The sequence below is a fragment of the Daucus carota genome, chromosome 2 (genome assembly GCF_001625215.2).
Source record: "Daucus carota subsp. sativus chromosome 2, DH1 v3.0, whole genome shotgun sequence".
NCBI lineage: Eukaryota > Viridiplantae > Streptophyta > Magnoliopsida > Apiales > Apiaceae > Daucus > Daucus carota.
The window spans coordinates 46415980-46443765 of NC_030382.2; the positions used below are offsets into that span (position 1 = coordinate 46415980).

The 27786-nt window shown below is 34.3% G+C and overlaps 3 protein-coding genes across 3 annotated transcripts; 1 reads left to right on the plus strand and 2 right to left on the minus strand.

Moving 5' to 3' along the window:
- Positions 1-888: 888 nt before the first annotated feature.
- LOC108209784 (uncharacterized) lies at positions 889-6517 on the minus strand. Its single transcript, XM_064087834.1, has 15 exons — positions 6012-6517; positions 5234-5410; positions 5034-5158; positions 4779-4911; positions 4391-4543; positions 4246-4296; positions 3671-3766; positions 3523-3586; positions 3364-3434; positions 3237-3290; positions 3002-3103; positions 2221-2880; positions 1863-1997; positions 1640-1747; positions 889-1288 (listed from the first exon to the last, which is right to left on the minus strand). The coding sequence occupies exons 1-15, from the start codon at positions 6429-6431 to the stop codon at positions 1139-1141; spliced, it is 2499 nt and encodes an 832-aa protein (XP_063943904.1). The 5' UTR covers positions 6432-6517; the 3' UTR covers positions 889-1138.
- A 7958-nt stretch (positions 6518-14475) lies between these two features.
- LOC108208132 (protein terminal ear1 homolog) lies at positions 14476-17450 on the plus strand. Its single transcript, XM_017378622.2, has 5 exons — positions 14476-15276; positions 15515-16073; positions 16141-16257; positions 16460-16601; positions 16704-17450. The coding sequence occupies exons 1-5, from the start codon at positions 14586-14588 to the stop codon at positions 16989-16991; spliced, it is 1797 nt and encodes a 598-aa protein (XP_017234111.1). The 5' UTR covers positions 14476-14585; the 3' UTR covers positions 16992-17450.
- Positions 17451-25431: 7981 nt separating this feature from the next.
- LOC108206744 (vignain-like) lies at positions 25432-27101 on the minus strand. Its single transcript, XM_017377136.2, has 4 exons — positions 26588-27101; positions 26268-26500; positions 26046-26186; positions 25432-25905 (listed from the first exon to the last, which is right to left on the minus strand). Exons 1-4 carry the CDS (start codon positions 27024-27026, stop codon positions 25648-25650), a joined length of 1071 nt encoding a protein of 356 aa, XP_017232625.1. The 5' UTR covers positions 27027-27101; the 3' UTR covers positions 25432-25647.
- Positions 27102-27786: the final 685 nt, after the last annotated feature.

Consider the following 27786-nt stretch of genomic DNA (forward strand, 5'->3'; position numbering starts at 1 on the left):
AGAATTTTTCTGAAAGAAAATAAAAGATAAACTTAATTTTTCAACTCATCTCTCAGTTATATTCTTGAATAATATAAAAATCTAGAATTTGAGAATCTTGCCACTTTTAAAAGGATTTGGAAAGAGGAGAAATTTTTCAATTTTTTATTTTATTTTCTTTTAACTAAACCAGAATTTTGAGATAAGAAATTATTTTATGATTATTACATGTGGCTAGTCATCTTGAAGGATATAGATTAAATAATGACAAAAAATTATAATTTGTAATGAAAAATTTTATATGTGGAAAATAATATATCTTATCTATTAGTTGTAGTATATTTATAAGATATGTTTTAAGAATTGTAACTTGGTGTGAGCTGCATTGTTATAAATTTAGAGATATTTCAAATTATTTTCATTTACTCATAACCTTATCAATTGTTAAATTTATAATATAATTAAAATATATAAATAAATATAGCTTCCTAATAATTACATTAAATCTTAATTGAAATTACTTTTAAAAAAATAAATGAATAGGCCCAAATAATTTGATTGACGAAAAATCTCTCAATTTATATGAATTTGTATGAGATCATTTGTAATTATTTTAATAAGGAATATATAATAATTTTTTGGTGTTCATTATCAAGTCATTCGTTCTGTAATGGTTATAAACATAGTCTAATTTGTCTAATTTCTTAATTTTAGGTTCCCAGTGATCTAGAAGAGTTGAAAGCAATTACACAAAAACAAGCTATAGGCCTATAGCCATTGGCTTGGAGTCTTGGAGAAACTAATAGATTCATCAAACGAAGCGAACATGGTAACCAATAAAAGTAATCAAGATAGTTCAAAAAAAAAAAAAAAGAGTAATCACGATACATGAAGAAATACAATGATCCGGACATAAATGTATACAATATTATAAATCACAAAATTGGAGGTACACTTGAGAGTTCATACCTAAACCTGTCGTTTCACAAAAAAAATTCCTATATCGAATAATGTCAGCTACAGGGCGAAAACTAAATCATAATAGTTCAGCAAGACTAAAAACATAAATACTAAGAAATATTTTGACTTTAAAAAATGTGATTTCTCCGGGAATATATATGTCTGCTTGAACACCAACCTCAAGACAACATTCTCTGAATCACTTCCATGCTTTCCTCCCCCTAAATTGTTTGCTAGCATGCTTCTGTTTGTTTTTCTTCTCCTGCCGAGATTTTGCTATCTTTGCTCTCTTTGCAGCAATGGGCATGGCCTTTTTGTGTTGCTTCTGCTTATTGCTTGTCCCACCAGTCTGCACACGATAAAAACATTAAACACGGACATTCCAAACAAACACTAAATAAAGAATTTTAAGCAGCAATTTATGGTTGTATATATTAATCCAGGTCGACCATTAATATATAGTAGTACCATAGTTTGTAACTGAAAGGTGGCTAAAATAGTTTCAATGCATACATTGTACATCATATACTACCATACAAAAGAGACCTTATAACTTTTAAGTGCGCCTTGATGTATGGATACTACTGTAGGTAACATTATTAGAAAATAAAACATTGCTCTTATTTATAAAATGTTTGATTTCGAAAATGATCAACTAGAAAACTACACAACAGAGTGAACAAATTAAGCAGATGCATACCTTTTTCTGCTTTGTAGCAGCTCGAGATTGATACTTTTCTCTTTCTTCCCTCCCTGCTTTGACCATTGCCAGCCTTTCATCCTTGGTTAGCTTTTTCCGTATGTTGGCCTGAGTAACGATATATACGTGGATATCCTCATAGGTAATTTGGCAAAAAATAAACTAGCAGGAACTCAAAGCCTGGGAAAACCTTTTTTAGAACAAGAGAGAATAAGATAACTACCTCAAGTTTCGCAGCATCCACGCGCTTGGAACTCAACTGCTCTGAGGTTGGGATTTTAAATGGCGCTGATTTTCCATCTACACCTTTCCGCAACATACCATGCTGTGTCATAGCAATCTTTGCTTCTTTCATTGCCTATCAGCAATAAGAAAAGCACACTAACAGGTTAAAATATATAAAGCAATTCATATCCGCTACCCTTTAGTAGGCAAAGGAGCAATAACGATCAACAACATTGTACTAGAACTCTAGAAACCAGCAAATATAATTGCTTATGCATTACGTTTACTCCAGATGTTATAAGCAAAGCATATTACTTACATGAATCACAGACTAGCTCACAACAAATTAAGTATACCTTCAGCTCTCTAATTCGTTTAAAATCCTCATTTGACAAGATACAATCATCCAAATCCACAGAGGCTGGCTCCTCCTTTTCTCCAGCGAGTTTTTTAAGAGCGCGTAGACTTTTACTGGCAGCATTTAACTCTTCATCAAAATCAGAAAACTTTCTCTTCTTTGCTTTAGAACGTTTTACCCCATCACTATCCATGACACTTTTACCACTAGCTTTCTGTGAATGCTCGGAATCTTCAAGATTTCCCTCATAATCACTGTTGACTTCAGTACAAACATCAGTCTCGTCGTCAGATAAGTCAGTAGCGTCTTCATCTCCAGATGATTCATTCTCCTCTTGCATATTGTCCATACTCTCAGAATTTAAATCAAGGTCATCTTCAGATTCAGAAGAACTCCCACATTGATTTTCAGAATCCTCGCTACCACTATAGGCAGTACCAATCTCTGTACCATCTTCAGAATCATTATCAGAACTACCAAATTCAATCTCGTTGTCGTCATCACTTCCATTGTCGTCCTCATTTTCTTCATCATCCTGTTGCAACAACTCAACACCAGAGACATTGCTAGAAACATTCACCTCCCCAAACGCTTTAGGCCTTGCCTTTGGGTTTATAGGGCGGCCACGATCCTTTTTGATTAGAAGTGAGGGGCAAACCTACACAGTAAGATAGTTTTCTGTAATCAGCTATTTTAAAAAAGAGTACTCAGATGACCAAGAAGTGGGGGAGAGGGAGAAAGAGAGGAGGGGGGGAGCGAGAGGGAGGACTCGAGCATACCTGTCTAAATAAACTAATAAGTGAACGAGCAGCTGATGAAACAGACTTCTCATTTGATTTTTTGTATAATACAAGATCTTGCAGCAAATCTTCTGTCATCAACTAACCACAACCAAAAAAAGTGGAGTCAGTATAAGAAGTTTGGCTGGATTGAAACATATTTACAATTATCCTTAAAAATCATAATAAAAAAATGTACTTCAGAGTTGATTAAGGTTCTTGAAAGAAGTCATACCAGTGGAATTCGCAAACATATCTCCCGCACGACATTTAGTCCAACAGAAATCGCCTAGGAAATGAACAATCAAAACATAAGTGATGCCCTGTGATTGAATTTATCACAACAAGAGATAAAGCAATACCTCAGTGCGAGAACGATCATGCACAAACTGATTTACAATTTGTCTGAACAGTGGTTCAACTGCATCAGGTGGTACCTAGTCAAAACATTTAAATATAAAAATCAAACAGTCAAACACATACATTAACACATTATCAATTAGTTGTGCTGGAGAAGTTAGGTACCATATCATGACAGGCCTGAACTGCTGCTGCAAGTAAGGTTGTAACATCTCGCTGATGAGGCTGCAAGTTCAATAGAGACAGCAGACTTTAAATATATATAGTAGGAGTATTGAATTTAGATGCAATAAGATTATATTAGCATACCTGAACATATTTCTGAATATATGGATAGAAGTTCAATAAAATTAGGCGGTGCAGGCCAATAGTTCGAGCGATAACTTTCACCATCATCATCCTAACCTGCAAAGGGAGAAAACATTGTACAGCTGTTATATGTCTGTAAATTACCATATGAAACTAAACTTATTGCCTAACGAGAATCGTGAGTGTGAATAAATCAAGTGGCTGTAACCTTTTCCAGCATATAAAGTGCACTGATTAGGCAGAACTACTGATGCTCTATTAAGTAGAACAAAATTAAAGTACCAGGTTCTTATCATAGATTCTCTGGGTTCAGATAAAACTAAAACTAGTTTTAATATCTAGTGTTATCAATAGCTGCTTTCTGTTGCTCATGATAGCCTAATGATGATGATTATTCAATACAAAACATACATAAAAGGTACAGATTTCAGTATATATGCCTATTGAACACCGAAATAGACCAGCATGTAATTATAATAACTTATGTGACACATAAAATGGTGTTAAATGGGAGCAGATTGGGTCTTGAATGAATTAAAAAGAAAAAGCTAAATGTTACATATCAGTCTGAATACCTCAAATTTGTCAGCAGTTTGGAGACGAGAATACATCTTTTCAACAAATCCCTGAAAACAAATTATAAAAGTATGAAGAGTTATCTTGCTCTCTTAAAACTGCAGAGCATCAGTGATCACCAAAACCTCATATGATTGTTATTACCTGAGCATCATTTAAATGGTTAAGAGGTGAATATGAACTTAAGCTTGTAGTCTTTTCTGAAGACTGGCGCTGCTGCTTTTTCATGCTACGAATGACACGCTGCAATTTTGCTTTCTTTTTCTTTTTGCTTGAAGTTGTTCCCGTATTATTTGCCTAAAATCAATTAAAAAAAAATCATACACTATCATAAACTGAAATAAGAAAGCAAACTTGTTACAAGTAGCAACACTTGCCAGATATATTTTGCTTCAAAATATCTAGGGATTGTTCGCTAGTAAAGATATTTGAAAAAGTGATGCAAGAGTCACTGGGGTATTAGCCATACAAAGGAACCTCGTAAGAAGGTCAGGACTCAAAAACAGCTAACTATGATGTATTAACAGATCACCTTATACACGGCTTCTTTGCTGAGGACAATTTGATGTTGTGGTGTAGATTCATCTTCACTGCTTGAATCGTCACTATCATCGTCCTCAATATTCTCGTAGTTGAGTAGAAATGACAAAGCAGCAATCATGATTCTGAAGAATCAAAAACATGACTTCAACAATGATCATATACATTGCTTAAGATAAATAACACACACACACACACACAAACACACACACGCACGTATATATATTCCTCAAATACTGATCCCTACTTTGGTGATGTATGAAAGCAGGCTGAGCATATAGCGTTGGCTGTCCTATCATCGAACCACACCTTTCGCCGGTGAAGATCACATAATGTCACAAGTGCTCTTTTTGCTTTTGCCTCATCCTCCTCCTACCAAACAACATCAATATAAACCAACCAAAGAAAAACAAGGGAGTCGAACACAGGAAGAATAAATCTACTTACCTGTAGCATAGGAAATAATATGTTTTGAAGTGACCGGTTTCTGGCTTCGTTCTTGTGCTTCTGATTCATACGCCTGATAGTATGAATAACATGCGAGAAAGCTAACTTCTGCAAATTCCTGTCACCCAAGGTCTGAAGTTCCATAAATAGCGCAAGGATCTCACCAATCTCAACTGTCTAACATACACACACTTGAGTCACATTCATGTACAAGCTAAAAAATCAAAAGAAATCACTGCACAGGGTATACAAATAGAGTAAAAATTGTAATGTTCTTCTGTAATTAGCAAAGTCAAAAAATTTAGGAATCTACATATACTGAAGACCCAACTTAGACAAATAATAACTGGTACATCATAAGTGGACAAAGTATAACTTGAATATTCGACTCTCACAAATCCAATTAAATTATGTAGCACTTATACCTACCACGAGATATACCATATAATGTCGTGGTGCTCTGTGCTTACGGACACTATTACGCCATTGTAAATGTGTAATGGAATTGAATTTAGTGGTCTGGTAATTGAACTATCAAGTTCTTTTCCATCTAACAAAAATAGCCTTACATAGTCAGAATATATTAGCCGCAAATATATACACTTACATTACAGTTTGCCCTCACAGTCGAATTACTCACAATTATAACAGCACTATATATTCATTCTACACACTGTTTTTATCAAAATTCGTCTTTTGGCAGTGATAGATTACAAACAAACTTCAATTATCATAACCACAATCAATCACGTATCAAAAACCAAGGCAAATTCAATACCTGCCGATTAATAAGAAGTATTAACGCCTGCGTCATTTGACACCTAAGAAAGCTAGGCAATGTTCTCGCAGCGGACCGAAGAAAATTCGCAAGCTCTTTCGGAAACTCAACGAGCTGCCTGGGGTAAAAAGGAGTAACATGAGCCAAAAACATAGCTCTATCCCCGAGGTCTTTAGCAACAGTAGGATCGCCGCCGATACCACTTATCGAAGTGAAATTGAGCGCCGCTTGTTGCCGGAACAATTCGAGAGATGACTTGAATTGACTGTAGAGTAAAGATAGCTCTGTTTCGTAGCCTTCCGGATCGCACTTCATTTTCGATTGGAGTACCGGAAGGCTGAGCTTTTCCGAGCTTCTGCCGGAGGCGGCGAGTGATTCCGGCGTAATTTCCGGCATGCTGTATCGCTTTGAGGCCGACATGGTTTGTTTTGAAGATTTGCTTCGCTGCCTCTCTCTTCAGAATTTACAACCAGGGTTGTAAAGATAGAGAAGGCTAAAACCCTAGGCTCTGTTTGGTTGGGTTTTATTTGTTTCTATTAAACCGCCTGCGTCTAACAAAAAATTCAATATATTTTTTGTTTTTTTTTGTCATACAAAAAATTCAATATATTGATTCCTTTTTAATGTTAAATATTATATTCTGTTATTATACTCCCTGTCCACTTATGAAAAAATTATGTATTTTAAGAAAATATTGGTTGGATATTTAATTTGCTTGTCAATCAATACATAATTCCATCATTTTTAATATATAAGTAAAATTTAATTATTTAAACTAGTCAAGTCTCAAATTATTACACAATTTTAGATTTTCAAAATTAATTTTTATTCATAATTTATTTATAATATGGAATCATCCAAATAGATCATTTTTATTCTTTATTTACCATTTTAAATCACTTAAATCATAAATTAATATTTTGAATATACTTAAACTAGCTCCTAGTTTAGTCTTATCTCGCATATTCTTGTATGTGTAAAATTGTAAAATGGATATGACTATTTTAGTTTAACTATATAATTAGATCGGATTTGGTTCATTAATTGCTCTCAACCTGATCAACAACTCCTCAGTATTGGTACAACATCATATAAATTTAAAATTACATTAATATTAGTGATTAATAAAAATTATAATATCAAAATTATTTTACATATAAATTTTACTTTTTTCTAAAATTTTAAAACATATTGAAAATTTTTAACATAGGGCGCCAAATATGATCGAGCATTTGATGGAAGAACTAAGAAGGTTATATATTTTCTTAAAAGTTTTCTTAATCTCTAGTGAATTCATCTAATAACATCTTGCATGTATAAATGTAAAGTTGCAGTAATGTTCCGTCAATCATTTTCTAAATTTAGGTAACAAATGTAAAAGACAATAACAGAAGATGAGAAACTTGATTTCCTTATCACCTCAAGTTCTTCAACAATTTCATATGCAATTCATCTTTATCTTCTTACCCGTTGTTGCTTGTCGTCCAAAAACCAGGACGATAAGCTTTACCACCCATCCGCCACCGTCACCCCCTAACCCATGTCAACAATGCCGCCAATCACAATTCCTCCCAATATGGACGAAACTCCCTACAAACTCCTGGAAGTCAATGTCATTTCTGCCCATGATCTTCCTTGCACGGCCAAAACGTTACGTACTTATGTGTCTGCACGTGTAAATGATGATCATAATCAGAAAACACCACTGGATCATAAAGGCCACATAAATCCAAGCTGGAATCACAAGATGGTTTTTCGCGTAGATGAGAAATTTATGCGATCGCGCTCTTCTGCTATTACCTTTGAGATTTATAATGTAGCTTGGCTACGTGATCTTCCCATTGGAACAACAAGGTTGCCTATTCAAAATGTTTTGAATAATAATTCTGCAATGAAACCCATGGCACTTCCAATTTCCCGTCCGTCGGGTCTTTTGAAAGGGACTATAAATGTAACGATTAATATTGTCGATAAAGATGTCGACTCTGAAGCAAAGCAGAAGGTAAAAGATAAATCTTGTCAATCTTTGGAGGAGATTATAGCACAAAAATTTGAGCCCTCGAAAGATTTAGAGAATGTGCAAGATTTTAAACTAATGTTAAATGAGAAAGACTCAAAAGTAGTAAAGAAAACACGAAGAAAAAGATGCTCAAGCAAATCAACCGAGTCAGGAACATTGAGGCCATTGCCATCGGATATCGTGGCAGCTCTAAATGAAACTAGCCGTGTTAATTCTCCGGAGCACCAGAGTTTTGCTCGAAGTGCTACATTTGATAACAATTGGATGGCTGGTGTCGATGATGAAAGCACGAAAGAGCAGACGAAAATGAATTCTTTTGATTGGGATGAAAGTGATGATGGTAAGCACAAAAAGAAACGTCCTCATCACCAGCATCATAACAGGAGGCATTCAGATGGGGGAGGACTTCTTTTGTGCTTCATAAAGGGCTTTGAGTTTACATTTGCATGTGGGGGGAGTAGTCGTGTGAAAAAAAACAAGGCGGAGATGGTGGCTGGTGGGTAAGGGTAAAAGCAGTGACGATTTCATGAATTGTACATGATTTCTTGAATGTAATCTCATGTTTGCTTATAGGATTGCCACGATCTTTAGTCAGCAAATAATGTTTGAGTAATTGGGATATGAAATATAATTGCATTTCAAGAATGTGTATAAATATGTAAAATGATTAGGGATCTGCCATGGGCATACACTAAATGTTAATTATATGATGCAGTAGAGTGAAGATTTTAAGAACCCTACTAAGAAATTTGCATACTTGATACCAGGTAGCATGAATGACTACTTTGTGTTAAATATATTAAGTTGATAGTTGTTTCCTTTGCACACAAAGTCTTCTCATAGTAAATAACAGCAGTAGTTCAGTAAGTAAGTAGTTGGGTAGTTCACTAGTATTATTCAATATGGAACAGATTCTCTCACACGCTTTGTATTCTATAAATTAGCTCTTCTCATGTATCAAACAAAACAAGCTTTGACAAGTATCAATACAAGAGTTCTTTCTTCTCTTCCATTGATTAGCAGCATATATACATATAAACATTCACACACTGTTTTATACATATATCTGTACATCAAGTTTTATCATGGTATCAGAGCTTTAAAGCTCCTTACCTCCACGTTTTACAGCCATTGTTTCCGGTGACAGCCATTGTTTCTGGTAAAACTATCTCTCTCAGTCGTTTCCACAAACAGTTGGCGCGGCGACCTATTAACAAGTCAAACAGATCATTTTACTCATCTCATTTTCCATTACAAAACTCAATCCATATACTGGGTTCACCGAGTTACTCACCTGGTCCTTCCGACGAGTCTTCAAGTCTATATGATCATGCCCTTTTCATTCGACGTTCCGAACGAGGAATTGTTCTACTTCTTCTATATGTGGATGATATGATCATTACTGGAGATGACACCGCAGGAATTTCTGAACTCAAACAATTTCTCAGTCAGCAATTTGAGATGAAGGATCTTGGTTCACTAAGCTATTTCTTAGGTCTTGAGGTTTCTTCTGTCCCTACTGGATACACTCTATCACAAGTGAAGTATGCATCTGACCTTTTGTTGAAATCTGGAATTACTGATACTAAGATTACCTCTACTCCTTTGGAATACGAGGTTAAACTTAACGCTGAAGACGGTGAATTACTTCCCAATCCTACACTGTATCGCCAGTTGGTTGGGAGTTTGATTTATCTCACTGTCACACGTCCAGATATTGCTCATGTCGTTCATATTGTTAGTCAATTTATGGCAGCTCCTCGTACCCCCCACTTCACAGCTGTTCTTCACATACTTCGCTATGTCAAAGGCACCATATTTTATGGACTACATTATTCAAACAACTCTTCACTTGAATTACATGCTTATTCAGATGCTGACTGGGGTGGTGATCCATCTACCAGATGTTCTACGACTGGTTTTTGTTTCTTTCTTGGTGATTCTCTTATCTCTTGGCGTAGTAAGAAACAATCACTAGCTTCTAAGTCAACTGCCGAATCGGAATATCGAGCTCTTGCTGACACAACACAGGAATTAATTTGGCTACGATGGTTACTTGAAGATATGAGTGTAACTCATTCTCCAGCCACTTCTATCTATTGTGATAGCAAAAGTGCCATAGACATTGCTCACAATGATGTTTTCCATGAACGTACGAAACATATCGAGATTGATTGTCATTTCACTCGTCAACAAGTTGCAAAAGGCACAGTTTGTCTACATAGTGTCTCAAGTGCTGACAATACTGCAGATATCTTCACAAAATCTCATTCTCCCGGCAAATTTCGTGATTTAGTTAACAAACTCAAGTTGATTTTTGGACCAACTTCAGTTTGAGGGGGGGTGTTAAATATATTAAGTTGATAGCTGTTTCCTTTGCACACAAAGTCTTCTCATAGTAAATAACAGCAGTAGTTCAGTAAGTAAGTAGTTGGGTAGTTCACTAGTATTATTCAATATGGAACAGATTCTCTCACACGCTTTGTATTCTATAAATCAGCTCTTCTCATGTATCAAACAAAACAAGCTTTGACAAGTATCAATACAAGAGTTCTTTCTTCTCTTCCATTGATTAGCAGCATATATACATATAAACATTCACACACTGTTTTATACATATATCTGTACATCAAGTTTTATCACTTTGTATCAGGTTCTGATTGGCTATATTTCTATGCATAACAACTTCGTCCAAAGATATAATTATGCATGTTATTGATATCTTGTGGTTTCGGCAAAAGTAGTTGTCCAATAACATTTGTTAAAGCATGTCTCAAATTTGAACCATGTTTTGATATTGTTCTAGTTAAGCCATAATAACGTGGTGGTGGCCGTGCTTCTGATAATCAATGCTCCAATTTTTGATTGATCACTGTTTATGAGTGGTATACTGATGAAATGTGGAGTAATAATATCAGATATGGGATCAACCGGCCGGTTTGATTTTCAAATTTTGAATGATTTTGTTTTTTCCATCTCAACTCATATTGTTTATATTGACTTTCAAATACTGGTAATGATAAATGAAAAAGAATAATTTTGAAATATTGTTGATAAGTATAAATTTTAAAAATAGAGACCTAACTAAATCGGGATTATATAAAAATACCAATAGATTATCTAAATGGGGATGTTTTGGCCTGAATTAGACAATTTCATGTCGATATTGTGTTTTGCATATAATCTGTAAAGAGACTAGAGTTGGACACACATAGCAATGTTCTCCGTTTTTGTTATTAGTTAAGAACTTTTGATGAAAAAAATTAAGATGTCCAATAGGTTAAATAAATCAACTGATCATCAGGACATCCCTAAATTTTGATTATCTATTTTTAAATAACCTCTACTCATTATCTAATTTAATATTTATGGATAAAAAAATCATTTTCCTTCTTCTTTATTTATCTTTTCTCTCTATTTCCCCTTCTTTCCCTCAAATCTATTATTGAAATAATAATAGAGAACTGAAAATAGAAATTGCTATTGTAGTTGACACTAAACATAGATTCCCCAAATCATTAGGATTCACTAGTCTCGTTATTTTATATTTATATTAATAATAGATAATGAGATAGACAACCTATTTGACTTGTTCTTTTTTCTTTTTTTTGATAAAAAAGAATCAATTCATTAATAAAAAATCATACGTCATCTACAAATATATTCGAAATTGGACAGACGCTGAATTATATCGCTGTTGAATACTTTTTTCTTGAAGAGTCAACTAAGCGATTTGAAGATGATTTGAATATATGTACTTGTTTTCACCTGATTGGTTTTCACCCGATTGAATTTCACATGACTGTTCTGAACAATCGACCATAGATATGATTCCATAATAACCATTAAACCTGAATCAAACCCATGAAAATCATGCCGGTCTATAACCTCGATCATGGAGAACATCAAAACACACCAAAACAAAAATCAACTCTCACAAAAAGGAGAGACTAACAAAACCCAAATAAATTGGAAACTTATTGAAAAGAAAACAAGATTTCAAACAAACGGGAAAAAAAATCGGGGCTTTCCACCGGTGAAAACCGATGGAAGCCCCTCAAAATTTTTTAATAGAGGCTAGGGTTTGAGAGGGGGAGAGAGAGTTGCGAACTAGAAATAACTACGTTTTATATCTTATTTGACTTGCTCTTAGAAAGTCTAAAGTGAATATTATGATATATATTAATATTTTTTAACTAAAATCCTTTTTAACAAAATATGGATCACTACTACTCATCCTCGAATCAATTAATATCCGAGTCCATATAATATTGTGAAAATATTAAGAATAACATAGAATCAAATATTCACACATGAGACTTACATCTAATCTCTCTTTGATATGGTATTAATACGAACAATTTAGAATCTTGAAGTGTTAAAAAAATCTTTAAATTTTTTTTATATTGGTGGTGCTTGTTTACGAGAATCAACTCTTATTTCTGGCTTCTGCTTTTCTTATCTGTTTGTGTAAAAAAATAGAAGCACTTTTAAGAAGCTGAGAATGATAACTTCTCTCTCACAACTTCTGCTTCTTTACCAAACACTTTATCAACTTATTTACTTCTCACTTCTACTCCACTTCTTTATTTTCTTATTATAAAGAAGAAGTATTTTTTTTAAGCTAACTTAAACGGCCGTGTAGTTTCAAACATTTTTCAACATACTTCTCTCTCTGCCCCCCAATTTATATATATTTTTTAAAAGTGACCACTAGAAACTAGAAAGGCGAAAATAGGCAAACTGGGGCCCGGGAAAGAAGGAGACATCACCATCAGTTGCTTTTTGTAAGCCCTGAAAAGGGTTTCTTCTGATACGAAATCAGTACAGCATATGCTTAACTCAGGGTCATAGAATCATAGATGACCTTCTCAACCGTATTATCCAGTCGCATCACCTGTATTCGAACCATATTTTCTGTATATTCTAACCATATTTTATGTATAATCATGAATTATAACTTGCAATTTGCAAATAAATTTGAATAATCACTTATTTATTATGATTTTAAATATTTGAAAATCACAAGATTTAAACCGTGAACCGCAAATATATATTTATAATAATTTATATCTTTCAAATTGTATTATTATACTATAAAAATTAATAAACGACACACACATGTTTATATATAACATTAGTTTATGATATCATAAAATGAATACTCCTTCTTCTCTTTTACATGTCATTTTTGAAAAAATTATGCATCTTACAAAAAATTACTCCCTCCGTCCCCTTTTACATGTCCCTTTTGAAATTTTTTTTTGTCCCAAATTACTTGTCCATTTCTCTTTTCAAAGCAACTTTTTGTATGTTTTTTCAAAATGTAACAACTTCCAATGTTTGACCAGCATATAGTATATATACACAACTCTATCTAATTCATTACATTTATTAAGGATATGTATGAAAACAAGATATCCACCTAACATTTTCTTAAGATGCGTTATTTTTTCAAAAGGGACAAATAAAAGGGGACGGAGGGAGTAGTTTGAGTATTTGATTTTTTTATCTACCCCTAATAAATGAAATTGATTTGCGTCAATTTTTTTCCAGTGTACCGTTACTACAAGTTGAAACCCAAACTCTCGCTTTTGTATTACCAGAGAATAGACACACACTTATACAAGTTTATCACTGTCATCTGCTGATCGTAAAAATTTCAGATTTTATATTAATTACTTGGACCTGAAATGTGTAATAATTTATGCTTCAAATTTATTTTTCTTAAATTATTGTATATATATAACAAAAATTGAACCGCAAACTAAATCACATAAATTATAATTCACTAGTTGAAATTGATGTGAATCATAATCGTAAATTCGATTATAAATATAGATTTAATAAAAAATTATTTATATTTTAATTTAACTTTAATCACATGACCGAACTGACGAGAACCGCGTAAATTTCTCGAGGAAGCAAAAAGACAAGCTAACCATTTTGGTAGTGGAATGGAACTCAGGAACAAGTAACAACACACCACAACTTAGTTGTAGCCAGTAAGGCTGCACCACTTCTGTTAAAATTTGGACGTGTAGAGTGAGACAAATTTGTTCACGCCAATCTTCTCTTTGAGATATGATTACCTCGTTTGTATTTTTTCAGAATCAATGTTACTAAAATGAAACGAATATTTCTCGTGTAGATAGATGAACAGATATGGTTCGCGTGTGTAGTTAGTGTCTAGTATAATTTTTAAATATTAACTAAGTCTGACTTAAATTTATATATTTTATACAAATAAAATAAGATTTATATACCGAAGATTCAATCAAATATTTTAATTTTAATTTTTAAAATAAATAAAAAATAATAGAAAATAAATTTTAATAAAAAATTAGGACGGGGCAGAAAAAGAAAAAGTACTAGTACAATTAAGAGAGAGAGATATAAGTACGAGTACTTGCTGTCACTCGAGAAGCTAGTGCATACTTTCGAGATACAGCCGGCGAAACATCCCCTCTTATAATTATTACTCTCTCTCCGCGTCTCTCTCTCTCTGTGTATCTCTCTCCCACCCCCATCTTTTCTTCCCTGCTTTTCCGGCCATGGAACACAGGACTCTTCTCAACCACCCCGGACCATTAGACCCCGGTGCACAAGAATTCATACCGCAAGCGCCTTTTCCGGTTGCTACCACCCAAATATATTACTCCCACACATACCATTTACCCTCTGAAACTCTGGCCGTGCAAAACATTGCTTATCCTGCGCCGCCGGCGTACGTTAGCGTGGACCAACCTCCACTCCCCTTAGCCTTGCCGCCGGCGTCGACCACGCCGTCACGGGTACTTTTACTGAGCTCAGTACCTACGGACGTGAGCGAGTCGACGTTGAGAAGAGACTTGGAGGTGTTCGGAGATGTAAGAGCCGTGGAGATGGAGAGAGTCGGAGAAGGAATCGTGGCCGTTCATTTCTATGATCTGAGACATGCAAAGACAGCGCTTGCTGAGATACAAAAGCAACACATGCAACATCAGTGTAGAGTGAGAGAACATTTCAATGATGTGATGAATATGAACAAGAATAATTCTCCGTACGAGGTGGCGCCGCTTAGTTTCCCGGTTCCGCTGCCACCGCCGGCTTGTGGGTTGGTGGCTGGTCGTGCTGTGTGGGCCCAGTTTATGGTTCCTGGGATTGGAGGCTACCCGGAGTCTTACAATCAGGGCACTCTTGTCATTTTCAATGTCCCTCCCCATTTCCCTGCCCGTTCTCTCATGGATATTTTTGAAGAATTTGGTACTTTTTTCTAATTATGAAGAAATGCATATTTGTAATGTACTAATGTGGGAGTCGATTGCAGGGACGATTTAGGCTGCATATGATTTCCGAATATCCAGTTGAAAAATTTTTTGTAATCCTGACTGCTGAATATTCATCTGACCGTCTAGAAATCATATGTCCTATATAAACCTCCCTGGCAGCACCCTTGTAATTTTGTTGTTAATTTGACAAGATATTGTGTGTTTATATGTAGGATGTGTGAAGGAATTGAGAGAGCCACCACTGAAGCGGAGCCAAAGGTTTATAGAGTTCTATGATACAAGGGATGCAGCCAGGGCTTTTGCCGTGATGAATGGGGAAGAAATCAACGGCAGGCATCTTCTGATTGAATTTAGTAAGCCAGTTGGGTACAACAGAAGGTTCCCAAAATCTTTCAATTGCAAGCTAAATTCTATCCCCAGTCGCCCACCAAGATCTCCAGCATTTGCTCATTCAAATTCCACACCTTGGCAACCCCGTGTCTCGGGCAGGATCTCTAAAAGCCCTATTGCAACAATGGCTTCTTTGAATCTGAAAGGGGGAGGAGGGGTCGAGAATCGGGACAGAAATTCGAATAGAAGGGGTGCAACTAGTAGTAGCATTGGCATGGGCGGCGTCACAAATATGAAGCATGTGAAGAGTAATAAGGCTGGATGGAGTGTTCAGAAAGAGCATGATCTCAGATTCCTGATCAATGAAGATTCTATTAAGTTGTCGAATTCCAGTGATCCAAGAACCACTGTCATGATCAAAAACATCCCCAACAAATACAGGTATTTTAATCTGCTTTCTTCCATACAACTATTCCCTGTACTTAAACTTTATATTTGGAAAATGCAGCCAGAAGTTATTGCTCAACATGCTGGATAACCACTGCATTCACTGTAACCAGCAGATTGATGACGATGAGCAGCCTTTGTCTTCCTACGACTTTGTCTACCTTCCCATTGATTTTGGGTAAATTTCCTATACAACATAAAACTTTCTTAATCTTTGAACCTATGCTAGGGAGAGATTAATTATTAGAATGCATCTCCCTACACGAACACGGGCGCGCGCTTGTAATGTGCTATGTATAAAGAAATAAGGTAGCACCTTCCCTAGAAGCTCGGGCCTGATCCTAACATTAATGTACATGTGTTATTGTTATTGTGATCAGGAACAAGTGTAACGTGGGATATGGGTTCGTGAACATGACTTCTCCAGAGGCAACATTAAGGCTTTACAAAGCTTTTCACCATCAAAATTGGGAGGTTTTCAACTCAAGAAAAATATGCGAGGTTACTTATGCTAGGTTGCAGGTACATTTGAACATCTTTTTATGTGTTTAATTTGTCAAAACAATACTACTACATGATTATATATAATAACAACAAATTGTTGTGGTGTAAATAAATGTAAAGGGACTTGAGGCACTGAAAGAGCATTTCAAAAGTTCAAAGTTTCCGAGCGATGCGGAAGCGGAGGATTATATGCCGGTGGTGTTTTCACCGCCTCGAGATGGCCGGACATTGAGTAACCCGGTCCCTATCACCACTAGTAAAATTGCTTTCAACAAGAACCATCAAGAGGGAGGCGATGATGAAGCACGGGAAGGAGAAGCTGGAGGTGGAGAAAGTGACGGTGTGAATAGCGGGGATGACTATGACAATGATGTGATTTCTGGCGGATCCAACAGTGACGGTCTTTAGAGGCTATGAGATGAGATGGTTGGAGACCAGTGCTGCGGAAAAATTACTGTGGGGTATTATGATATTGTAGAATAGGAGGCTATGAGGGAGGGAGAGGATAATGAAGAACTGTGTGGGAAGATATTGAGAGAGAATGTATCTTCTTTTTATGATGAGTTTTATTAGCTGCAGCAGCCATTTATGAAAAGCAATACTTCTACTCCAGTAGTACTATTAAACTCCATCACTTGATAAAAACTTTTCTTTCCATTTATGAAAAGCAATACTTCTACTCCTGTAGTACTATTAAACTCCATCACTTGATAAAAACTTTTCTTTCCGATCTCTACTGTTAGTCTCTCTCAAATTAGGGTTTTGAGAGTCGACTTCCAAAATTAGCTGTCACTTCTCCATTCTTCACCTTCATCCTCTACATTCACCAAATCATTTTCGCTCTCCCATCTTCTCCATATTTACCTGTTTTTTGTTTTTCAATAAAATCGAGTGTTGCTTAAACCTCGAAAATTTCAATCGAGTTTTATTTTCAGATCTGTTTCGGATTTGAGCTTGGACTTGATTGTTTTCTGAATAAATCAGATCTTTTGAAATCAAAGGTCCGATTGTGTTTTTCCGTCTCACCTTTTGGCGTGTGTTGATTTAGTACCCAATTTTTGGGTGTTATATTTGTGGTTGTTATGTCTTCCGGCATTATCAATGAGAATGATTGGGATGGAGTTTTGGGAGATCTGGTTTATCGCATCATTAATACTTTCGGCATGTCTATAGCTGGCTCCCGGCATGTAGATAGCTGGGGTATGCTTGGAACGGTGGCGATCGCATGTGCTCACCTTTCACAAATTATAGTTGTTCATTATTCGAGGATTCTTCTTCCTCATTGCTTAGTTTTTGCAACTGAGTCGTCTGAACACCGCAACAGCCATGTAACTATTGTGAAGGTCAATTGTGAAGCTACCATTTTCGGGATTGATGTAGGCTGGATTACTCGAGAAGCCTTTGTATTCATTTTCAATTTCAAGAATCATTGGATTCATTGTGTTAAGCAGTCTGGAAACAATGCGGCTATTTGTTTAGCTCGTTTTATTGTTTATTAACCTGATTGCATTGTCAGTTGAGGATCTGTCCCGACTAGACTTGTTTTAATTTAATGGAGTGAATTTGCATTTTGTCAAAAGAAAAAAACTCCATCACTTGATGAGAAACTTAGAAGAATACATAAATATGTCACAGAGCGAGCTAGATACTGACCGCGAGTAAAATATGCTGTGATTAATCAAGTAGTTCGAAGTTGGTTGCCCTTTATTGTTTGAAAAAAATAATTTATGGTTTGCTGACCTCTCACTTCCCAGTCTGCATGTTTTAGAGATAAGAGTGTTCTAGAACAGGAGAGTTGTATTAGTTTGGGATTTTAATTGGATTGTTTTTAGTTCATAGATTTTATGTAATTTTAATTTTGTGCGAATTCTTATCAAATGTTGCAGAATTGATAGGATTTAAGAACAATGCTTCAAAATTCCATTGATTTTGGTGGGATTTAAAAAAACTTTAAAATACATTGAAGAATGCCACAAATTCCATCATTTTATGAAATCCAAAAAAATACATCATCATTTGAATACCATCAGATTCTAATGGATTTTAAAAATTATAATTTAAATCTCAATTGAATATCACCAGATTTTGTAACATAATTTAAAATCCCAATTGAATACCTCAAAATTTTAATGTATTTCAAACAATCCCGATCGAATACCCTCGGATTTCATGAATGCAAAAAAAAAGCATTAAAATCCCAATCCAATACACCCCTATAAGCGTTTCTTTTATTTTTTATACGTCAAGGCATGTAAAAAAAAACATGTTTAATTATACCATTTAATTTTTTTATATATTTATTATATTTATTCAGAAAGTTTTTGAAAAATAACATGTGAAAAATTTGTTTGTTTTTTACCACTTTGTTGGGTACTCCGCGATCCGTCCCAGTGGGTTATATTCATTATTTACACGTATTTCGTGATTTCTATATATTATAATTCATAATGTTCTTTTTATTTTTTCTATTTTTGAATAAAAATTTTAATATCATTTTTTATTTAGAAAAAAATAATTTAAAATGATATTAAAGAACTATACTCATTAAAAAGCATGCGACAAACTAATGTACACAATTTGAATGGGACGGAAAGATCGATATTTTTCTTCGGAAATCACGTTTCGAGAATATTACTACTGCTGAGTGTTGACTGTTGACTAATAAAACGAATTAAACAAGTGTATATATATGGAAAGTAAAAGAAACTGGATGCACAAAATTCTTGTGCCTTACTCCATATGCTTACCTATTTACAGAGGGGCTACTGTAGAGTGTATAGACTACAGGTATTCTGACAGATAAATGAATGTAAGAGTATGATGTGAACTAGGTGGTGCATAAAATTAGGAAGAAGCACTAGAGTGTCCAGTGGATAAAAGGATGAACCGTGGCTAGATAAATGGCCTGAGTTACCTAGCCATGTCTGGAGCAGCAGGGACAACAGACTAGTTGAAACAACTTTTTTCTCTTTTCTGAGGAGAAGTAATTGTAACAATTAATCATATATTTATGATATATATTGAATAAAAAATAATTTTTAAAAAAATATTAATTCTATTTATAAAATCAATGCACTTAATTACGTGTCAAAAATCCAAGTTATTTGAAAAGAGAGGAGTAGAAAATTGAGGTACAATATTAATTTGGGAAAATAGATTTTTTTGTCACCGAACTTATTATGTTTTTAGAAACTTGCCACTCAACTAATTTTTTTTTCCTTTTAGTCACTGATGTTAGGTTTGGATTTGTTTTTAGTCACTAACTTAGGTTCGGATATAATTATTAGCATTGTGATAATTTTTTGTAGCATCATTAATACATAGTGATATTATATAATTTTTTGATAATATGATGTATGTTTATATCTTTGTATGTAGCAATAATAACATAAAATGAGGTGATATAAATTAAAATCAGGAAAAATCGTAATTAGAATTTTAGAAATTCATTAAATAATCAGTATGAAATCAATGACTTCAAATAATTTATGCTCTCCATGATAAAATAAAGTCTAATTGAGTGATATGATGCATCATCTTTCACTATTAAAGTTTCAATCACCTAGTTCAGCCTAAGATCTTTCTTAAATTTATCCTCGTAATTTTTAATAACTTTATCTTATTATAATTTTCAAGATAAAGATAAATAAATAGAGAGAAAAACTTAATCTTCGATGATTTATGAGATTTTCTTTTTGCGTATAAAAATTCAAACACTAAATTTTTATTCGAAAGAAAGAATAAAATAATTTATGAGAGTACACTTTTAGAAACCGTAAAATATGTGTTTAACTCTTATCACCGAAGATAAACGATCTTGGGTACATAAAAGTACTATACATAAATATAGACATATATCAAATCATCAAAATATTACAAGTTATCACTATTTTTTAATAATACTATAAAGAATTAATATAATGGTAATAATTAAATCTGAACCTAACTTTAGTGGCAAAAAAAATTCCGAACCTAACATCAGTGACTAAAAGGTAAAAAAAATTAGTTGAGTGGCAAGTTTCTAAAAACATAATAAGTTCGGTGACAAAAAAATCTATTTTCCCTATTAATTTAGGTTTAGACAAATATAAACACTAAGATAAATTTTTTATTACTTACTCCTGCCGTCCAAAAATAAAAGTCTCTTTTGGGAAAAAAAAATTCCCCATGTACTTTTAGTTTTAAATGTATATATATATTGACATATATACATAGGGGAGGGTTCTGGTACAAACTTACAAACTTACAAACTTTTTTTATTCAACACATATATAACTTGAGTTCAACATTTTTTAAGATATTTTGTTGAACATCGATTAAAATTGTGTTGGAGAAGTACATAAACTAATTTTTTAATATAAAAACTAAGTTAAACCTATTATATAACCAATATTTATATTTCTAGACCCTACCCAAACCCCAGAGGTATAGTTTAAGCATCTCTATAAATGTATTCAACACAATGATAACTAATGTTCTACACCCAATGTTGAACCCCAGTTACAAATGTGTTGAATGCACGATTTATTTATGCGTTATTTTTATAATTGTGACGTTTTTTCAATAATTTTAAATATAAATACTTTCTATAACTAAGGATTAACAGGTTGGGAGAATAAAAAAAATTCAAAAAAAAAGTTTGTAAGTTTGTAAGTTAAAAAAGTTTTTATTTGATCCTATCCCTATATACATATTAGGGATTAATTGATTGTATTCATACGTTTGAATAGATGTGTGTTTGGTAAGTGTTTTATGTGCATTTATTCAGCTTAGATGACATATTAATTTGTTGTTTTATTAAATATTAATTAGAATTTATTGGGTGCCATAAGTCCATAACTGATGGCTCTTATAAGTCTTGATTATGTTCAAGGAGTTTGTACCATTTTTTTGGGTGGCCATAATTGGTGGCATATATTTTTTGACCATTATGGGTTGACACGATTATTGTCCTAGATGAATATTGTGATGATAATTTTGTCCTTGGATTAATAATTAGATTGTATTAATTCTTATACTTTGTGATGCTAATGATAACTTTTGTTGACTAATCGGATAATTAAATAATAAACTTATGTTAATTGGAATTTAAATATTATTTTTTAATAAATAATTTTCATATAGAGAAGGCTTAATTCTTTTCATTCTTTTCCAAACAAAAACTTAAATTTTTTGTTTATGTATTTTTGTCCTCATAAGAAAAGTTTAGTATGTATTATGAGTTATTTAGTATTGTGTGTCTAACCAAAGTTATTACTTTGGTTAGACATAATAACTTTTCATATTTTTATAAGTTCTAATATTTTTATTTTTGAATAAGTTGTTATATTTTTTTGTCGGGAATTATGTCATAATTGGGTTTAATTTCCACACACATTCTTTTACTTAATTTATCATTCTTATGTTTCTTTTTGGTTGCTTTGATTTTCAGGAGCTTGGAAAGAGACTTTACGGGTTTTCTTATCAGACTTTAAAGTCTTATTATCTAAACGTCCGGAGATATCTTTGCGTATCTTTCGGTTAGATGATAAACTTTATTGAATGAAAGTAATCCATGATGCGGCTTATTGTATCTATGATACAACTCATCTACGAGTATGTAGATCCTGACAAAAAAAAAATGCATATATATTGACATTATTTCAAAATTACGTTCTTGAAAGTTGTATAACAATTAATAAGGGTGGAATAAAGCATACATTTATGCATTTATTAGGTCAAAAAAGAAAGTCTTTGGCTTCATTAAAGATAAAGTGTGGAAGAGAGTTCAAAGTTGGCGATCAAAACCTATCTCTCAAGCGGGGAAGACTGTCTTCATTAAAAATGGTGCTCAATCTATTCCCTCATACTGTATGTCTTGCTTCTTGTTGCCGAAGTCTCTTTGTCAAGAGATTGAAAGGATTATGAACAAATATTGGTGGAATTCGAGCTCTCGGCAAAATAAAGGGATTAACTGGCTAGGCTGGAGTGATATGAGTATTTCTAAGCATAAAGGTGGTCTTGGCTTTCGAAGTCTCTACGGTTTTAATATTGCTTTAATTGGTAAACAATGTTGGAAGCTTATTAAAGAGCCTCGGTCACTTGTGGCTCGCCTTTACAAAGCTCGCTATTTTCCCAATGGTCATTTATTACAGGCTACAACGCAAGCTGGAGCAAGTTTTATTTGGGCTGGTTTGATGGCGGCGAAAGATTCTCTCTACTCTGGATTCAGATGGGTCTTAGGTGATGGGAGGGATATCAATGCGATCAAAGATCCATGGCTTAGGAACAAGGACGGCTACTGTGTTGATCATACTGTGAATTATGGAGTTAATAACATTAAGGTTTCTGACTTCATTATAAATGAATCCAAGAGCTGGGATGAAGCAAAAGTTCTTGATTTCTTTACAGAGAATGATGCTCGTTTAATTCTGGGAACTCGTATCCCTCAGGGGTCTGTCAAAGATCGTATGGCATGGTCTGGCTCAACAAATGGTCAGTATAATGTTAAGACGGGGTATCAACACTGGTGTAATATGAATATGGCTCGTACAAGCATTGTACAATGTACAGGATGGAGTAAAATCTGGAGGTTAAACATCCCTCATAAAGTTCAGACTTTCTTATGGAGGTTTGGCCGCAATAATATTCCAGTAAGGTATAAGTTGAGAGCTAAAGGAGTGGTTCTCCCAATCACTTGCCCTATGTGCGATACAGATGTAGAACACCTGCTGCATGTATTTTTTGATTGCCCTTTTGCGAAGAGTTGCTGGCAGCATGTTGAACTTTCTTTTGATATGAACAATGTGGAATTTGCATCAGATTGGCTGCTCCAAAAATTAAGTGAGGCAAACCAGGAGGAAATAGTTCTTATAGCCAGGGTGTTATGGGGGATATGGTTCTTCCGCAACAAAAAAGTGTGGGAAAACAAGACAGTAATTAACTGGTATGATTGCTATGGAATGGAGTGCTAAGTACATTGCTGATTGGAGACTAGCAAAGGAGACCCGAATAACCAACTTGAACACCAGTATGTTAAGTCGCCAGGCTACTTTTCACAAATGGCAACCTCCTGGAGCGGGTTCTTTTAAGCTAAATACGGATGCAGCAATCAAGATGGGTGACAATTCTTTTACTGTTGGTCTTCTTCTTCGTGATCACCAAGTCAGATTTATCATTGGCAAAGTTAAGAGGTTGAAGATGGTTAGTTCAGTCTTGGAGGCAGAGGCCGCTGCTATCAGTGAGGGAATACAATGGCTGCTTTCATTACCATATCACAACGTTCAAATTGAATCAGACTCACTAATGTCAGTTCAAGCCATTAACCATGCACATGACAATGCTTTAGAGGTTGGTTTTATGTTAGATGAATGTCGTGGGGCTATTCTATCTAGACCAGGATTATCGGTTATATTTGCTAAAAGGCAAGCGAACAAAGCAGCCCATTTGATGGCTAGATTACCTTGTTTGCTAGATTGCCAAAGCATTTATACGTCTCCACCTAGTATGTTGTTGGAGACTTTGATGTATGATGCTTCTTCTTAATGAAATTCATTTTTACTCCAAAAAAAAAAAGAGTAAAAATGTAAAAATATTATTTATTTAATATTTTTCTTAATATGGGTAATTTTTTCAAACGATATTTCAACTGTGGGACGAAGGGAGGTTTTTTTTTTGGTGGACGAGAAACCAGCTTGCAGCATAATAAAACCTTCAAGTGCCCAATATTGAATTTTCAGCCTAAATCAGCAAAATAAATAAATTTCAGCCTAAAACTGCAAAGAAAAGACAGACAGAATTGTTGCACACCAATACTCGTATGAATGATCTCTCATATGTGAACTCTGAAACACCTTCCTCTTCAATGCTTTCAACAATTTTCATCACACGTCTATTTGCTATTCGGTTCTTTGTAGCAGGCTTGCTTGCCCGGTATGAACGATAACTCATCGTGACAGGATTATTAAGGACGCCAGATTCGGGTGATGTTTCATCTTCAGATGATGACTCTTCATCCCTCACTTTTCTTCTTTGACAGGTTGGCCTGATTGATCGTGATGCCACTGGCGTTGGAATATCAGTGCACTCATATTAAGTAAGGTTAAGTTCTAGTTGCAACCTCCCCAGAATAAGGTTAGCTTGATCACAATGCAGATCCTTTTCTTGATGTTTATCAGGAGACCTCTAAATGTGAAGCAGTTTTTGCCCTCGTTTTTTGTTCAAATTTAGTCGAGACTTTGGTCCAAATTCATATATTAATATCTTATTTTTCTAATTATTTTAATCTTTTTACAACATATATAAGATTTCGTATTAATATTAAACTCAATAAATTTATTAAATTAAAAAATATCATATTATATTTTTGGATTTTAGTTTATTTTATGTTTATATTTCCGTGTGATTTGAATTTGTAATTAATTATACAAAGATAAAAATAAATATTTTATTATTAAAATAATTTAGATCAGTGAATAATGATCAAAATTTGGACATAGACTAATATTAAAAAGATTTAGACCAAAATCGAAGGATGTCTCATTCATTTCATGGGCTCTTGTTCACTTAAACGAAAACGAAGCATTGGGATCAATTTACGGATTGCTATTTCCTTTATTCCATTTTATTATATATTTTTTTTATGGTCTCTCATAAAATATAATTCTGTAATTTATATTTAAAATTATATTTTGGATACAAGTCTGGGATACTCTATTTCTTCTACTTGTTTCCATTTCAAAAATGTAAAACATTTTGTTTTTGACATAAAAGTTGGGCTTTGTAATTTCGCTGGCAGCTTCTTTAAGTTAAAGATGGGCGTACTGTTGTATTTGAGAACTTTGGAACTTATATTTAACTGCACCTGGAATTAACTGCAAAAGAAACATGGCACATATTTTTCACATTCATGTACTTGCAACAAACACTGGTAACAAGGATGCTTCAGCACACAAACTTTATGTTGAACTAGAAAGGAATATGGTCAAGATCCCTCCAATATTCTTAATATTTATTGTTCCCTGTAAACAACAGATTTCTGGACATGGTCGCCTCCGATCCTCAAGTGTTTCAACCATCATGTATTTCAAAGCTCATCCTTTAGAGGGGCTTTTACAGGGTTATCAGCGGTTAATTTGACAGGATAAGAGGCTTCCATGGCTATACCACAAATCCCTTCCTCCGCGTCCACGCCGCGTTGCATTCTGATGTAGCCTTGTTCTCCCCATTCAGGCCCCCAGGAATTCTTGACTGTCCAGTATTTTGTTCCATCAAGTGTTGTTCCATAGCCTACAATAGCCACCCCATGATCTAGCTCTGTGCCACAGTCCCCGGTGAACACGCCCTGCATTGTCACAACGTGTCATTTTGTGAAAAAATTTGTACCCAATTTCGTGCGTAAAGCATTTTACATATTGAAATGCTCCGAAGGAGTGTTAATTGTACTAAATGATCAAGCAATTATGTTTTAGTAAGACATTAGACCTCCTTGTAGAATTGAAAATCTGAACCACCAGCATCAATAGCAACCGATACAGGCTGGTTTGCAACGGCTTTCATCAAAGCCTCCTCGTTATTTTCAGGGACATTTTCATGCCCATCAATCACAACTACAGGAGCATTCATCTGCAATAACCAAAAATATAAGTTTTCATTAGTAAGTTATCGCGTATGGAGCTGATCAATAATCATTGCTTTGACAAGGACCTTAGATGCATCACACTTGGCATCTTTCGCTTTGTAAGGGTACAGTTTTTCAGCTGTGATTCCGCCATTTTCTTTAATGAACTCGAATGCATTATCCATAAACCCGCCGCTGCAGCCATGGTTGTCAGGCTCACAATCAACAAGCTCTTGCTCAGATAATGACACTAATTTGTTTGTCTTGATTTTGTTGATTCCCTCCACTGCTGCAATAGTTGAAAAAGCCCAACAGCTACCTGATAACATAAAACACACACTTTCAATTATTTTTCCTGTTTTTCTAAAATTTATTCATTAAATTTACAATTTAAGACTATAATTACCGCAATTGCCTTGGTTCTTCACAGGCGTGACAACTCCTTTCTTCCTCCAATCAACAGTAGGCGGCAGATTCTCAGTATTCTCATGCATGAACTCTGTGTTTCTGCGGCCTCCCTGGAGACTCCTGTAATGCTTCACTTTAGATCCATAAGTGTTTCTGAACTCATGGCTAGTCATATCAGCAAACTTGTTGAGCTGCAGCTTGTAAGGCTTGTCCATCTTGTTCACCTTATGGATATGCTTCACATTAGACTTGAACACGTTGAAACGAGTCTGTTTCTCGCTTAAATCTCTGGAAATTGTGTGATGGCTCCTCCACCTCTCGTACAAATCCCACAAGCTTTCATCGCTTTCCAAGTCCTCACTGAACTCAACGCTCTTCGCCACACCAGCAACAAGTGCCAATGAAAGAGCAACCAGCAAAAACTTTCCTATCTCCATAACTTAAAATATTATCAACAACACTAATACGATAAGAGTAAAAATTGTATTAAAATGTGATGCTGATAATGTATGATCCAGTCAAGGGTTTATATAGTGCTGGCTCTCAGTTCTTTAAGCAGAGATAAGGGGAAATGTGGAGTGTATTCATACACAAAAGGGGAGCATGCTATTTTTAGAAATAGCTTTAGCCTTTAAAACTGAAGTTGTTCACAAAGGTTCCAAGTACTTTAGTTAAAGAAAGGTGAATGATTGGTTAATCGGTTATAACGTTTGTGTATAATTAGAAGCTTTTGTTTTCATAAAGTTGTTTCAGGTCACATGATTTGTTAGGGTCCTTCCGGACACACAATATGATCAACTCGGGCAGTATTTTAGTTTATTTCTCAAATTTTATATAAAATATTAGATTTTATTAAATTAATTTAGGACATCAATAATTATTCTTATCTCCAACAATATTTTTTATATTCATTTTTATGATTAAAAGGTGTCATTATTAGAAAACTAGCATAAAAGCCCGTGCGAGGCACGGGCCTCTAGTTTCTGTTGTGTTTTAAATAATATCCATGTGTCAATTGTCATCATATTATTTCGAGTATAATTATTACTCCTTCTGTCCCTCTCATTTATTTACGTTACTTTTTGGCACGTTTTTCCACACTCATTAAAGTATAGTTCTATAATATATTTTTTAATTTTTTTTCTCTGAATAAAAGTTTGATGTTTAAACTTTATTCAAAAAAAGTTATGAAACTAT

Coding starts and splice junctions, on each gene's coding strand:
- LOC108206744 (XM_017377136.2), bottom strand. CDS start 27,026: ATGGAGATAGGAAAGTTTTTGCTGGTTGCTCTTTCATTGGCACTTGTT. Junction 26,501..26,587: donor GAAGAACCAAGGCAATTGCG/GTAATTATAGTC, acceptor TTATGTTATCAG/GTAGCTGTTGGGCTTTTTCA. Junction 26,187..26,267: donor CCAAGTGTGATGCATCTAAG/GTCCTTGTCAAA, acceptor TGGTTATTGCAG/ATGAATGCTCCTGTAGTTGT.
- LOC108208132 (XM_017378622.2), top strand. CDS start 14,586: ATGGAACACAGGACTCTTCTCAACCACCCCGGACCATTAGACCCCGGT. Junction 16,074..16,140: donor AACATCCCCAACAAATACAG/GTATTTTAATCT, acceptor TGGAAAATGCAG/CCAGAAGTTATTGCTCAACA. Junction 16,258..16,459: donor TACCTTCCCATTGATTTTGG/GTAAATTTCCTA, acceptor TATTGTGATCAG/GAACAAGTGTAACGTGGGAT.
- LOC108209784 (XM_064087834.1), bottom strand. CDS start 6,431: ATGTCGGCCTCAAAGCGATACAGCATGCCGGAAATTACGCCGGAATCA. Junction 5,411..6,011: donor TACTTCTTATTAATCGGCAG/GTATTGAATTTG, acceptor TGTGTATGTTAG/ACAGTTGAGATTGGTGAGAT. Junction 3,291..3,363: donor ATGATCGTTCTCGCACTGAG/GTATTGCTTTAT, acceptor TTCATTTCCTAG/GCGATTTCTGTTGGACTAAA.